The 15,562-nt window shown below is 45.1% G+C and overlaps 1 protein-coding gene across 1 annotated transcript; it reads right to left on the bottom strand.

The window, feature by feature from the left end:
• Positions 1-8: 8 nt before the first annotated feature.
• APOLD1 (apolipoprotein L domain containing 1) lies at positions 9-7,848 on the bottom strand. Its single transcript, XM_079775414.1, has 2 exons — positions 7,785-7,848; positions 9-6,265 (listed from the first exon to the last, which is right to left on the bottom strand). The coding sequence occupies exons 1-2, from the start codon at positions 7,785-7,787 to the stop codon at positions 5,504-5,506; spliced, it is 765 nt and encodes a 254-aa protein (XP_079631540.1). The 5' UTR covers positions 7,788-7,848; the 3' UTR covers positions 9-5,503.
• Between the last annotated feature and the right edge of the window lie 7,714 nt (positions 7,849-15,562).

Here is a 15,562-nt window from a genome sequence, read left to right as displayed (position 1 = left end):
CCGGAGAGGTGTGGCTTCGCGGAAACCTAGCGAAAAAGTTAGGAATGGGTGTGAGTGTGGACGTGGGGAACTGAACCGAGTACAGAAGGGGCCGACGACCAGGGCCTCCAATATGCCCTTCAGGTCCCCACCCATTATGCTCCTTACTTTTCTAACCATGGAGTTTTAAACAGGTTGATATCGCAGTATTATTTAGTATAATTATTATTTCATTTATTTATTAAAACATTTGTTGAGTGCCTACCATATGCTAGGGCTACGTTATATGCTTAGTGACAAGGGCAGCATCCTCTACCCTCGTGGAGAAGACAGATAATAAATAAGTGACCACAGCCCTGGCTGGTTTGGCTCAGTGGATAGAACGTCAGCCTGTGGACTAAAGGGTCCCGGGTTCGATTTTAGTCAAGGGCACAAGCCGGGGGTTGCAGGCTCGATCCCCAGTAGGGGGTGTGCAGGAGGCAGGAATCAATGATTCTCTCTCATCATTGATGTTTCTATCTCTCTCTACCCCTCTTCCTTCTTCTCTGAAATCAATAAAAATATATTTTAAAAAATAAATAAGTGATCACAGATTCTTTCAAATTGTGGATTAACTATTAACCAGTTAATAATTCGGATTGGCCATTACCAGTTAGTAATGCAGATTTTGTAATCCAAAGAAAACACGGTAATTTTAAGAGAAACCTCAAAAGTGCTTTATTCAAAGTAATGGCCATCGCTAGCTACACATTTCCCCCATCTTTCAGGTAATTTGTGGATACTGTCCCAATAGAACTTTCCTTGTTTTGAGGCAAACCATTCAGAGACCCAATTTTCCACTTCTTCGTACGTTTTGAAGTGCTGCTCAGACAGTGCGTGTGCCATCACTCAGAACAAGTGGTCATCTGAAGGAGCAAGGTCTGGTGAGTTCAACATCTGCCAAGAAGAAAGGAGTCCAAGAAACACCCCAGGCTCTCAAATGATACTCTTAGAAGACACCCTAGGAAAGAGTGTGATATACAGGTGGGACAACTGTAAAACCAGCCCACTACTTCAGATCCCCCCCCCCCCCAAAAAAAAAAAAATCCCTCCTGGGATCCAGGAGTGGAGCACATGACCTAGAATAAGCCAACTGGTGCATGTCTCCCATCCTCTCTATTACAATGATTGGTTCAACAGTGCACAATGTCCTAGTAAGGCTAATCAAGGCCAGCAAGACTTAATTCTGGGACTTCTGCTTGAACTATCGGTTAAATGTGCTTCTCTTCTCCCTCATGCTAGATTTGGTATGCTGATGAGCCTGAAGCTGCCAAGGCCTACCATATAGAACCTAAAGAATGTAGCAAAAATTGTGAAGAGACAGAAAAGAAACAGTAAAAACCTAAGATCTGACATCACTCTTTGTCTTATTCCAGACCACAGCAGAATTCCCCAGGGTTTGCCTGGAGCAAAAAGTTAACATCCCCACCTTCTGTCAACTCGACAAGGAGAGATTTATTGCAATTAACTAAATGGGTACTTGTTAAGACAGGAACACATTGCTACAGCAAAAACAGGATCCCAGCCTGTGGCTGGCTTTGCAAACAGTCAGGGTCTTGCCAACACAGCCTTTTTTTGTTGTTGTTGTTGCACACCCACTAACAGTACAGCATCTGGACCCGGGCATGCTTCCACGGTGGGGAGACTCAGGCTGGCTGGCACTCAGATAGGGAGACCACCTCCACAGCAGGAGCTCTTGACTGACTCTAGCAACCACTGCAGGCTCTCTGGATTGCTGGACCCCCTGTCCTATGTCCACCTTCCTTTCTAACAGAATCTAGGTATATTGGGATCCGCCAATTCTTAGCTAAAAATTATTACATTTCCCTTGCACGGTCAAGATCAGTGACTTGCAAGGTGAAGTTCTCTGGAGACTTGTGGGAAAATTTCACCTCCTGGGAAAAACTGCTGGAAGTCTGATTTCTAGGTAGTAAGAATATTCCTGTGCATGAGTTAACTGCTTTTTAAAAGTTGATTTACACAGTTTGATACTGAATATTCTAAATGAAAGTGATTAAATATCTGCCCTTTTTCAGTTATTAATTCATGCCCAGGCAAACATGAGATCAGGTGACTAATTACAGAGACCAAAACATTTGAGGAATGGACAGTTTATTTCAATAGGGGAAAGAACTAATTTTGCTACAGTGGAGAAAAACCCCCACTGAATTAGAAAATTGCTGCATTTAATTGAATCCCTCTTTATCTCTGTAGTGTCTTTATCTCCATGTCTCAATTCCCTCTTTCTTTTCACACCAAGGCACTGAATGAGAACTATATCAAGTTGACTGATTGTTTGACATATCTGATTTAAAGTGGCTTCTACACCTCTCTCTCTCTCTCTCTCTCTCTCTCTCTCTCTCTCTCTCTCTCTCTCTCTCTCTTTCTCCCAGTACACACTTTTGACTTTGACATTTGCCATACTGGAAATGACAGGTGCCTTAGGGCAAAGGCATCAAAGCAATTAGGATCAGCATGTTTGCGAAGGATTGTTCTTCAATAGAGCAGAATGTAGTTTCGTTGAATCCCCTTTATTGTGAAAGAGAGCCATTCAAATGATTGTAAACCCCAGAAACTACCAGAAGCACTTAAGACTTTAGTACAAACATATTTATTTTTCAAACTCGGGACTTTTTCTGGAGTATGCTTGTGATCTAAATAATCCTTTCCCTCCCTCTCGTTACAACATACCATTTCAATCTGTTTGTTTGTAGAATGCAGGCCATAAGGAAAAGCCTGATTCACATTCCCACAAAAGAAATAAATATTTGTCTCTAGGATCCATTGAACTGAACTTGACTAAATCCTGACAGAGGCTCCAGTCTTTATAACAGGCATGTAGAGGATGGATAGTCTTTCATCATCAATAAATTCCTATCAAAATAGCTAAGCAATTCATTAAATTATTCAAATGCATTTGGATAATTATTATGCAAAGTGTTGTTCCAAAGTAGACACTCTTCCTTAAATGTAAAGTGGGCCACTGAAATGATACTTCAAGAGCCTAGGACTCTGATATAGTCAAAATACCCTAATGATAGGAAATGTTTGCTGCTGCTGCCCAAAGTGCCCCATATATTGCTAGGGAACAGCTCAGGCATTGGAAGAATATAATTCAAACTTAAGCATTAATAGAAGATGGAGTTAGGGAGTGGCTGTACCTTTATGACAGAGCACAAATGACAACATGAAGTACATTCTTGTTGACCCAAAATGCTAGCATCTGTGCAGGGTAGTCTAGGAAACGGCACCAGTTTAAAAAGAAACCAGTACCAACTTGCAAACAAACCAGGATACACATCGATTGAAATTTATAGGAAAAACTAAAATTTAGAACCACCAACCACCTCGCCCCAGTGCTGACATTGCACTTCCTCAGACACACTGCCATCGTTGGGAACCCTGGGAGAAAACGGAACCAATTTAAAGCGTGCTAAATCATTAACTAATACAGCCAAGTTTTTGTGTATGTAGTCTCAACGACTTTTCAACATATTTTTCAACATTACAGTTGTAGGAGTGGAAAGTGAAGAAATTATATTTCCGTAGAGACAGCTTACAGACTTTTTACAGCCCCCAATGTGAAAATATGACACATCACCACCATAACACAAGCTATTTTGTTTATAACCCATAAGACAACGCTACAGGACATCAGGCTTCCAAGGTCTAAGTGCTTCCTTCACATGCCTTTAATTGTTTTGTTTTCCCGTGAAAAGTAGTTCAGAACCCAGGGCTAAATAGATTCTCCTTTCAGGTCAAGTGTTATCTGCTGGCAAAGTACCTTCAGGTTAAATATGCCTGCATCATTTCTACCTCCTGCAAGTCAAGCCTCTATTGATAAGCTTAAACTCAGCTCTGGGTCTGTCTATTCAGAACTTCCCACATTTACTTCACGTGGGAAGAGAGACTTATTCAAGGAGAACTCACGTCCGGCCTCAGAAAGTCAAACTCAACCTCATCTCCTGAAAAGAGCCTTAGCAGTCTCCCATTCAATCACTTGCTATTCCTATTATTTCCTAAATGTGATGATTAAATAAAATTAAATGCAAATAATAAAAAGTAAATAAATAAAAAACGTAAAATAAATTAAAAAATACTTGGTCTAGCAGTTTTCAGCGAAGGTAATAAAGGTCAATTTCCAATAAATTCACATTCCTTTCTGTACCAGTTTCTACAATGAGTGGGCAACACTGCCCTCTAAAGGGTTTATTATGTTACATCCCTTAGCTAACACGATGGCAAGGTGCCCCAAGATGCACTGATCGATGCACACACATTCTTTTACTTCTGGGACACAGTCTGTCCTTGACCTTCAGGGAATGGCTCTGAAGACCATGGAGCTCCTAGAGAGGCCCTGAGATTTTGTGAAAGCTCATTGAGGGGATCAGAAACGAACATCTCTTGCAGTGGTTTCCAAACCTTAGTAGGCATCAGAATCACCCCGAGGCCTTGTTTAAATGCACCTCCAGAGTATTCTGATTCCATAAGGCAGGGGTTGAGTCCAGGAACTGGCCTTTCTAACAAGTTCCCCGGTGATGCCGATACTGCCAGTCCAGGGGCTACTCTTCATGAGCCAGACATTGTGCCAGGCACTTTCTCTCACGTAAGACTCACAACAGAGTTAGGGCTTAGCATCTCTCTTTGACTGACCAGGAAGCCAAGTCTCAGAGAGACTAAGTGGCCAAGATCACACAGTAGTGACGTGACAGGGTACGTAATAAACGCGGGACTATCTAACTCAAAGCCACTGCTCTCTTCTGTACACGAGGAAGTCAGTAAATGAAGCTGCAAGTCATTTGTCTTCCATGGCCTCAGCCGCTTCCTGCCAGGGACAGCACTTGGAAATGGGTTGGTTTCCCCTGTCAGAGCCTGAATATGAAGCCACCCAGGAAGGTCCACTCCATCCCCAGGCTGGACCTGTGAGTGGATAAGCTGAGAGGGGAGGGGATGGCATGTCAGAGGGAGGGGCCTCTCTCGGATCCTGAACCCTCCAACACTGGTCAGAGGGGGGTCACTTTGCTCTGGATTCTGGAGGTCTTTGTACTCGGAAACTCTGGAAGAGAGGCTTTAAAGCTTGTGTCTCCCCACTAAGGCCTTCTGAGGACCTCCACGCCAAGTAGAGCTTTAGAAAGGACGCAAAGGATGGCCGTGTCTGCACCCTCTCCAGCCTCAGCTCAAACCACCAGGGCAGGGGCAGGGACCACCCAACAACTTAAAACCCGAGTGCCCAGTAATGTGAAGACTGGACGGTTCTGATCAAGGAAAAAAATAGTTTTCAGGTCACATGTTCTACTAGGATCACGCCATACAACAGTCCTCAGCAGGATGTTCACGGCGATGGGAAAAGAAGGGCTGCGAGGACCCTTCACCTCAAGCACAGTTTCTTCCCATCCTTTGCACTCAGCTCCCAACGCAGCTGGGTGTTTCCTGAGGGAGCTACAAAGCCAGAGCATCCCACAGGGGTGGTTTCTGGCCTCAGCCCTTAGGAGAAAGGATGTTCTCTGAAAAACAGCGCCGCGGGCTGGTCCGCAGAGACCTGGAGGTCGTGGCCACGTCTGGCCTTGGTGCGGAGCCGGACTGTGGACTCCAGCTGCTCACTGAGTTCGTCCAGGGCCCCCGTGCAGGACTCCAGGCTCTCCGCCAGCTTCTGGATCTTGGCCTTCAGCACGGCCTGGCTAACCTTGGTGGCGCCCTCGGCCCGCCTGGGGATGAGGAAGCCGCGAGAGCCGAAGAAGACGATGAAGTAGACGGAGTTGTACAGGGCCATGGAGGCGTTCCTCCCGCTCTGCAGCAGCTGGCGGTCCCCGCGGCCCTGCCAGCGGCAGAAGAACTCGAGGCAGCTCAGCAGCTCGCGCATCTGGTCCTGGCAGGCGGCCGCGATCTCCTGCACCCGGCGCACCTCCCGGGAGTTGCAGAAGATCAGGGAGAGGTCGGACGTGACGGTGACGGCCCCTCCGGCGGTGGCCACCCCCAGCCCCACGGCCGACGCCAGGAGCGAGGCCCCCAGGGTGACCGGGCTGAGCGAGAGCCCCACGAGCGCGGTGACGGCGCCCGCGGCGCTCAGCGAGCTGCCGGCCACGCGGGCCGCCTGGGAGCGTCTGCGCAGGCGCTGGAGCCGCCGGGCCGCCTCGCGCAGGCGCAGCAGCTGGCCGTGCAGCCGGCCGCGGCGGTCGAGCAGCAGCCCCTGGAAGCGCCGCAGCGCCTCGGTGCCCTGCAGCTCCCCGGCCGCCGGCCGCTCCATGTCCTGCGGGGACACAGACACGCGTTATTCCAGAGTCTCCGTGGCCGACAGCGGCCCGCGATCGCGGTCTCCACACGCGAGGGGGCAGTCGGCATAGTTAAGCCTAGCAGCTACTGCCACGCAAGGGCACAGGGGTCCCTTTCCAGCGAGCCACGTGCCCAGTTCCCAAAGATCAGTGCTGTGATCTGGGACAGGTCGCCCGAGTTCTCAGGGCCTGGAATCCGCATTTGCAACTAGGACTAATGCTGTCCCCTGCTTTTTCTCCCAGGGGACGCTAAGGATGGACTTCCCTATTTGTTATGTAAGATGTAAGGGCCGTGAGGAGAGGAGGAGCCTTCTGACACCTGCAATGCTCGGGCCTCTGCTCTATTGGGAAGACAATACAAGCAGGAGGTTGTACCTGCTTACAAAGTCCTTTTGTCACATGAAGACTTGGATCATAAGAGTTGTAATACAGTTTCTCTCTCTCTCTCTCTCTCTCTCTCTCTCTCTCTCGTCACCAAAAACTCAAAAATCATATTATCTATCAAGTGTAAGAAACTAATCTTTCTAAGTTAGATGGTTGCCGGGAGCAACGGTTCTGCTTGTTGTTCTTCCAGGCTCTTCTCTTAGAATTAAGCCTCAGATGTGGGTTTTGCTGTTTATTCTAGGGAGAGCTCATCAGGTCTCACTCTTTGGTGGGTGCTTCGTTAAAACTAAATTAAATGAATACCACTATATCTCTACTATGAAAGCTCCCTTTTAAAAATGAACAGCGGTTGGCCCGGCTGGCGTGGCTCAGTGGTTGAGCGTCAACCTATGAACCAGGAGGTCACAGTTAGATTACGCGGGTCGTGGGCTCAGTCCCGTGTGGGGAGTGCAGGAGGCAGTTGATCAATGATTTTCATTGATCATCATTGATGTTTCTCTCTCTCTCATTCTCCCTTCCTCTCTGAAATCAATAAAAATATTTTTTAAGTGAATTATGGTTGAATAAAATAGTCACCCAACCCAAATTTTTTAACAACTCACTGAGGGCAAACCTTGCACCAAATTGAATGGAAGCCAATTACAGATGACTAACAAAGAGACAGAACTGTACACTCTGGGGTAAAAGTACATCCTTGCTAGTTGCCAAACCCCCCCCCCCCTTCATATCCGCTGTACTCATCATTATCAGGAACTTCTTTAAAGTGGCAAATAAGACACAGAAATGGAGTGTTCCGATCCTGTGAGATAATCAGGGCAGAGATGTTTTTCTCATCCGAAAGACGAGGAAATCGAAACACAGACAGATTCTAGATGCAGCCAGTCCTTCACAGAGCCCAGTCTAGAATCTTGGTCTCCTGACTCTTGCAAGGTCTGAATTTTACTTGTATGCCTCCATAATTCCACCCACCAGGGATAAATTTCCAGGGAAAGACATCTCTTAGGAAAGTGGGGAAAAGTCACTTAAAATATATAATGGACCAGGGCTATGAGCCCAGTATTACAAGTCCAATGGCAATTTTTCAGGTAGTGTCCCGCTAGGCTCCCCACTTACCATTCACCTCTGGCTACCTCCGGGAAGAGCAATCGGAGGCTGTTTCTGGAGGAGCATGCTTTATAGTTCCCGAGAGCCAATGGCTGCCCTGGGAAAGCCTTGTCTCACCCTGAGAATTGCCTTTTCCTGTCCTGGCCCCTGCGGCCTTCACCCAGAAGGATGTGACATGGTGGAAAATGACCTGCCAGCCTCACAGCACATCCCGTATTTAGGAAGTGAACATTGTGTGTTCGCTTTCCCCCAAACGCAGGAAAAGAACAGCAGGCTCTTCCCCAACTTGAAACGAGTGTGTCATTCTCCCAGGAGGGTATACGCTGCCTTTCCTCTCCTGAGAATAGCTAATGACGTTATCTGGGAGGACATCAAACGCACCCCAGGCTGACCAATTATAGTGTTTCTTGAGAGGCCATAATTCCAAAATCATTAAAAAAAAAAGGGGGGGGGGGAGGGCGGGAACTGTTATGTTTGAGATAGCCACTTATAGTCCACTCCTGTATTTTAAAAAGCTATGTGAATCTGAGAGTGGTTGAAAAATGTGATCCAATAAGCATGAAGCCTTAAAAAAAGAAAAAAAAGCAACCACAAGGCCACACCCGAAGGAAGTGCTGCGTGCAGTTTTGGGCATCTCCAGCTGCGGAGAAGATATTGGAGGTCTCAGAAAGGTCACGCTGCAGGCCAAATGCGTCAGAAAAAATCTGTGGGGTCAGGCTGCACAAGGAGCTAATTATATACTCTCAACAGCAGCAGGGATTCAGCTTCCTGGGTTTCCATTTGAAGTAGCAATTGTAGTCCATGCAATAGTTAAATGAATGGATTCTATCTCCAGGTTAGTGAAGCATGACTCAAAGGGCAGTTGTCTGAATAATTCAGGAGGAAAAGGGGAGTACAGCATCTGTGGGTGCTTTCTGCTGGTTGGAGCTCAGCCTGGCAGACTCCGACCACAGGACCCCAAATGTATTATCCTTCTAACACTCACACCTTAAAATAAGGAAGGCCAAATTGGTTTCTCCCTTAAATGATTATTGTCTCAACTTTCTGGTTCATCTGGAAAGCCTTAACAGCCATATCTTTCTGGAACACAATGAACTTCGCCACCTTTATAACTATACTTTGTCTTTATCAACCCAACACCATTTGTTACTACTCATCACGGTCCTTTTGAACTTGACTTTTTTGAATCATTGGTCCATATGCAAATATTCTGGTTATAGTTCCTCAAAGGGTAAATATAATCTTAGTCAAGACGCCTTCAGTATCTGCCTGAGCTTTTTTTAAAAAATATATATTTTTTTATTGATTTCAGAGAGGAAGGAAGAGGGAGAGAGAGATAGAAACATCGATGATGACAGAGAGTCATTGATTGGCTGCCTCCTGCACGACCCCACTGGGGATCGAGCCCACAACCCGGGTATGTGCCCTTGACCGGAATCGAACCTGGGACCCTTCAGTCCGCAGGCCGATGCTCTATCCACTGAGCAAAACCGGGTAGGGCTGCCTGAGCTTTTGAATTAAGAGGTGGAAAAATGTGTCCCCATAGGCATTAACACTCCAAATGGAATGTAAGCCAGGTCTAATCAAGGGTGGGGAGGCGGTGGGCAAGAAAGGAGAGTACCCTGATTTTTCACTTCCCATGTGCTTCTCCAACTTCCCTAGTGCAAGAAAGAAGAGGGAGAGAGCTCCTTACGTACAGGGATCTCCAAACTCCAGCCCTGGAGAGTCTGAATCAGCAGATCTGGAGTGGTGTCTGGCAAGTGCAGGGGATTCTCACCTGCAGCCAGGGTTGTGAACCACTCGCGGCTCTAGAATTTTCTGACTAGTGACATGGCAGCAGAAACAGTATGGCTAGTAGAGAGCAGTTTGTTAAGTAGGTGTTTATTCATTTTGGGCCCTAGTTAAAACGACCACATGCTAAAGATAAAGTGAAAATCATGATCAGGGCCTCCCAGAGATGTAGAGAAGCCTAGGCCCGTGGTCGGCAAACTGCGGCTCGCGAGCCACATGCGGCTCTTTGGCCCCTTGAGTGTGGCTCTTCCACAAAATACCACGGCCTGGGCGAGTCTATTTTGAAGAAGTGGCATTAGAAGAAGTTTAAGTTTAAAAAATTTGGCTCTCAAAAGAAATTTCAGTCGTTGTACTGTTGATATTTGGCTCTGTTGACTAATGAGTTTGCCGATCACTGGCCTAGGCCATGTCTAATTGTTGAGGCTCTCGGTGAATAAATAAATAAATAAAATTCTAAGACAAGATATCAAAATGTGTGGTTTATATCTTTTAATTACAACATAATACATTTTGCGATGTCAATATTTCGCTACTCACCAGATAATCACAGAATTTATAAAATATTAATCCGTAGTGCACTACAATGGTAATCTGACCCAAGTTTAGATCATGATGATGACCTTTTCCTTTTAATCTTTATCAGTATAGTCTCAGTGACTATACATAGGATTCCTTTTGGAGACAACATCAAAAGTATAAAATCAAGACAATTTGTAAATGTGGGGTTTAATTCACAAAGGCCAAAGGTCTTCCAGACTTTCCCTTGTAATAGATCCTAATACATACAGGCACTCAAATAAATAAAAATGAAAATAATAGCACATATCCACCTGAGGATGTCCCATGTTTTTTGTAAATTCCATGAGACTGTAACTGCTCTAGAACATCATTAAGCTCTCGGAATTGCTTGTTGAATAAAACTAAAGAAAGGTATTTTGTTCTCTTAAAGAAATGGCACTGTTTTCATAATAATTTGATGAGAATTTGGCATGAAATTATCTCTTGGAAAATACAGCCTGGTAGATAAGTTAGAGCTCTTATTCTGCAGGGGACTTCTAGGATATCTACGTTGCATGACATCTCAACTATTATTGTCATAAATTCATGGCACTACGCAGATTTAAAAAAGACCCAGTGAACACTGAACTCCAGCTATCTTCTTTTCTTTTCTTGGCTTCTGACCTTTGATAATGTACACACACATCCTTAACCACTAGTGTTTAAATACTGCTCTGTGTTCTTTTTTCCACTTAACGTTCCTGCAGATACACACTTCTCTGTTGACATAGTCCTCACCTCTTGTCATTTTTAATAGCTATGTAATAATCCCATTGTTTGTTTAGTCACTTCCCTATTAGACACTTGGATTGCTTTCAATTTTTTTTCACTATTATAACTAGAGGTGCCAGGAACATCTGTGTAAATTTCCCCCCTTTGGATTTTTCTTTGGGGAATATTCACATATGGAAAAAATACCAGGTGAAGGAGAGTGAACTTTTTTTTTTATTTTAGAGGGAGGGAGGGAGGGAGAGAGGGAGAGAGGGAAGAGAGAGAGAGAGAGGAAGAGAGAGAGAGAGAGGGAGAGAGAGAGAGAGAGAGAGAGAGAGATAAGAGAGAAACATGGGTAGGTTGCCTCCCGAACAGGCCCCAACCCAGGATCGAACCCGAAACCTGGGTATGTGCCCTTAACTGGGAATCAAACTGCTACCTTTTGGGGTATGCTCCAACCAACTGAGCCACACGGGCCAGGGTGAGAATGAACATTTTCATGGCTTTTGTTCCACGTTGCTATAATCACTGCTTCATCATATGATTTTTATTTTTTTTAAATATATTTTTATTGATTTCAGAGAGGAAGGGAGAAGGAGAGATAGAAACATCAATGATGAGAGAGAATCACTGATTGGCTGTCTCCTGCATGCCTCACACTGGGGATCGAGACTGCAACCTGGCATGTGCCCTGACTGGGAATCGAACCGTGACCTCCTGGTTCATAGGTCAACGCCAGATGGGCAAGATTTTTATTTTTATTTATTTATTTATTTTTAACAAATCCAAAGTTTAATGATCAAGCATTACAAAGTAATTTGGGCCATAGAGTCGAGCAACCCAAGGCTGGGCTTCCACTTTATCCCCACTAAATGGCGTGTGGAGGTGAGGAGGAAGGAGACAGGCAAGATGAGATGGCATTCTGGTCCTATCAGAGGAGTCTATATGTCATGGGAAGGGACAGACACAGCACTGGGACTAGAAGAGGGGAGGTATCCACAGATGTTTGGGTGTCAAACTTTGTCTTCTCATGGTTTTCCAGAGCCTCCATTCCTCCACTCTGGCCATTTTCTTCCTCATCAGAGTCCAAAACCAAGTCCGCTCTGGTAATGACAGGGCTGCCCAGAGCTGGAGGACACATCCTTCTGCTCCGAGGCGGACAGGTGACCTGGGTCCTCCTTCACAGCCCTTCCACCCAGGGCCTGGGATGGACGCCTAGACTTTCCAGCGGAGGCTGCTTTCGTGCCTGCATCACCTGCTGGAACGGCTATGCGTGTCCCTTGTTCTTTCCTGTTCCTCGTGGATGCCCCCGGGCCTGGGTTCTTCGCCGGCCTAGCGGGGCCAGATTGAAGCGGTGGCCAGCCAAAGGTTCTGGGCGCTTTCTTGAGGCTGGGCCCTGAGGAAGGCGTGGGCCAGGGTTGGTTTTTGGCACAGGTGGATGGAGTGCTGGCCTTGGTTGCTGAGGAGGACTGGGACCATGGGCGCTGACACGTTCATTGGATTAGGAACGGAGCACACTGGAAGCAGCCACCCCATGGCCACACGATGTTGGCTCAAAGCAAAAGATCTGTAGCCTTTTAAATAGTTCAACATTTGTATTTTATTATTCTGGTAGTATATTACTTGATTTACCAGCTGATTTTATTTTATATTAGTATGTGCCATTGTCTTTCTATGACTTCCTTTGAAATACCTTTTTTATTTTTCAGCTTTGGGGCAGTTCAAAGTGATGTTTAGCTTATCAATTTCTAATGTTCTCTGCTCTTTTTCCAGCTGTAGTAAGCAACTTGGAAACATATGTCCTACCCTTGGTCTAATATCTCTTTATCTCCATCCAAAGGATGGCATGACTACAGCCAATTGGACCAGAGCGGGGCATCTGAAACAAACTTAGTCAATCAGATTCTTCCTTCTGAGATTTTGAAATTTGGACCCAGAGAGAGCTGAGCTAGTCTTTTCAAATGGCTGGAACTGAAATACGGAACTTGAGATCTATGGGGAAGCTACATTTTGCCGATTATGTACCCCAAATAACAGAGCAAGTTTGTTGCTGAGAAAAATAAAGAGAGAAGGACCCAAGAGGCAAAAAGAGAGTCTTTAATTTTTATTTCCTGCCATCCTTCTGTTCTATGATCATTATAATACTTATTTTTAACTCCCATTTTATTCCTTGAGTGATATTGATTTGATTTCTGATCTTTGCAACAGAGAACCCTAACCAACACTGCAGCATATAAGATTTACTCTTTGCGTCTAATGGTAAAAGAATTAACAGATTTTTAGAGGTTTTTCTCTCTGCAATGTCCTTAAGTGAACCAACTACTTAATAACCATGTAGGGGCTCCTCCTACCTTTGTCTTCACCTTAGGTGTAACAGTGCTTTCTTTTGTGGAAAATACAGGCTCTCTTTATTTTTCTAACCCCACAAGCAATACTGCTTGTAACAAATTTATATAATATCAAAATGTAGAAAGTTAAAAATGAAAGTTTCCTTTCTCCATCTGTTTTCACCCTCTAGAAGTAATACTGAGGTTTATATAATATCAAAATGTAGAAAGTTTTGCTCTGTGTTCTTACATAGTGTTTATGATAACACAAATAGGTGATTGTGACTTTCTTTTACAAAAATAGCATATTGGCCCTGGCCAGTTTGGCTCAGTGGTTAGAGCATCGGACTGCAAACCCAAGGGTCCTGGCTTTGATTCCCGTCAAGGGCACATGCCCAGGTTGTGAGTTCAGTCCCCAGCAGGGGGCGTGCAGGAGGCAGACAATCAATGCTTCTCTCTCATCATTGGTGTTTCTCTCTCTCTCCTTCACCCTCCCTCTCAGCAATCAATAAAAAAATATATATTTTTTAAAACAAAACTAAAAACATAGTATACTGTTGTACATATTCCTATGCAACCTTTTCCCCCACTTAAAAATATAGCACAAGTAGTGTCATTCCCTATCCCCACAGATCATTTTGCCCTTTCTCTCTGGCCTGCTCTGTGCCCCCCAGGCTGACTCCTATGGACTGCCTCACTCAGGCTCCCCTGGCAGAGGCTTCTGATGGGGTTCAGTCAATGAGAGGCACCAGCAAGAGAGCAGAGTCTAAGAGGAGAGAAGTCAGAGGACTCCTTCCCTGCTCTCCCTCCCTTCAGCTGTCCTTTGCAGTAGCTGTGTCCCTATTTGGCTATTGTTTCCCTGGGTGGCCCTGCCTCTAAGGTTCCAAATTTCCCTGGGCTCCTATTATATACTAGAGGCCCGGTGCATGAAATTCGTGCACTCAGGGGGGTCCCTCAGCCTGGCCTGCACTCTCTCGCAGTCCAGGAGCCCTTGGGGGATGTCCGACTGCCAGCTTAGACCTGCTCCTCACAGGGAACTGGCCTAAGCTGGCAGTCGGACATCCTTAGCACTGCCACGGAGGCGGGAGAGGCTCCTTAGCACTGCCACGGAGGCGGGAGAGGCTCCTGCCACCGCCGCTGCACTCGCCAGCTGTGAGCCTGGCTCGGGGCTTCTGGCTGAGCGGCACTCCCCCTGTGGGAGCGCACTGACCACCAGGGGGAAGCTCCTGCGTTGAGCATCTGCCCCCTGGTGGTCAGTGTGTGTCATGGCAACCGGTTGTTCCGCTGTTTAGTCGATTTGCATATTAGCCTTTTATTATTTAGGATGTCCTCTCCCTTGTGCCTTAAGCCCTAGGAATGGTAATGATTTTCCTCTATTGCTGATCTGTAGGTACTTCACCATCTTTTCTTTGCTGGCTTAACACTAATCAACTTCTTGTAATTAAACTTTTCCTTAAAAATCTCTTCACTTGAAACACCTGGAATGAGTTCTTCTTCCTGCTGGGCCCTCTCTTATACAGATATTTTTCCAAGGTGATACTCATAGCTGTCACTCAACATATTGCCAGGTCATGATTTACTTATCCATTCCTTTATTGATGGGCATTTACCATATTTTCAAGTGAATTGTTTATTACAATGGTATAGTGAACATCCTTGTGTGTGAATACTTTTGGTGAGTATTTCCGTAGGAGAGAGTCCTAAAATTGGAATTGCTGGAACAAAAGGCATATATATTTTGAACTTGATTAGTATTTTCTCTCCCTCCTGGGCAGCGAGTCAACTATTTCCTCTTCCTGGAATATATTTATAGCTAATAAGCAACAAACAAGCTAGAGCTACGATAAATGAAAAAGTAAGACTATCGTAAAACATTCATGTTAGACCATTAATCCAAAAGAAGTTGTGAATATTTTTAACCTAAAAATAAACTCTTTAGAAAGGAGCTTCTGAATCCTACAGCTATTCAGACAACATAATCCTTCAATCAGCTTTATTTCAAGAAAAGAGAACAATTTCTGACTGTTTGAACTAATCTGACCAGAAAAAGTTCCAATGGTCCTTAAGTGTATTAGATTAAGCACAGGATTAAGAATAAAATCCAAAGAACTTTCTGATGGCCCGTTTCAGAGCACATTCACATAATATACGTCTATTTGGGGGTCCAGATACCAAGGTGTTTGCTACCACATTCTAGGTTTAAGTTTACAAGGCTTAATATCGCAAAAACAGAGAGAGGTTCAAGGAAGCAAGATAGAGATGTTCGTTGAGCACTGTGTGTAATAAATGAATCGTCTAAATTCCCATCAGTAAGGAAATGGTGAGTTAAACTTTAGTATATCCATACTATGAAATACTATTGAGCAGTTTTAAAATGCACTTCCTTGATTATGAGTGAAG

Source organism: Cnephaeus nilssonii (genome assembly GCF_951640355.1).
Source record: "Cnephaeus nilssonii genome assembly, chromosome: 6".
Lineage (NCBI taxonomy): Eukaryota > Metazoa > Chordata > Mammalia > Chiroptera > Vespertilionidae > Cnephaeus > Cnephaeus nilssonii.
Note: the sequence above shows the minus strand (reverse complement) of the source record. Positions and strands in the feature narration are given on the sequence as shown.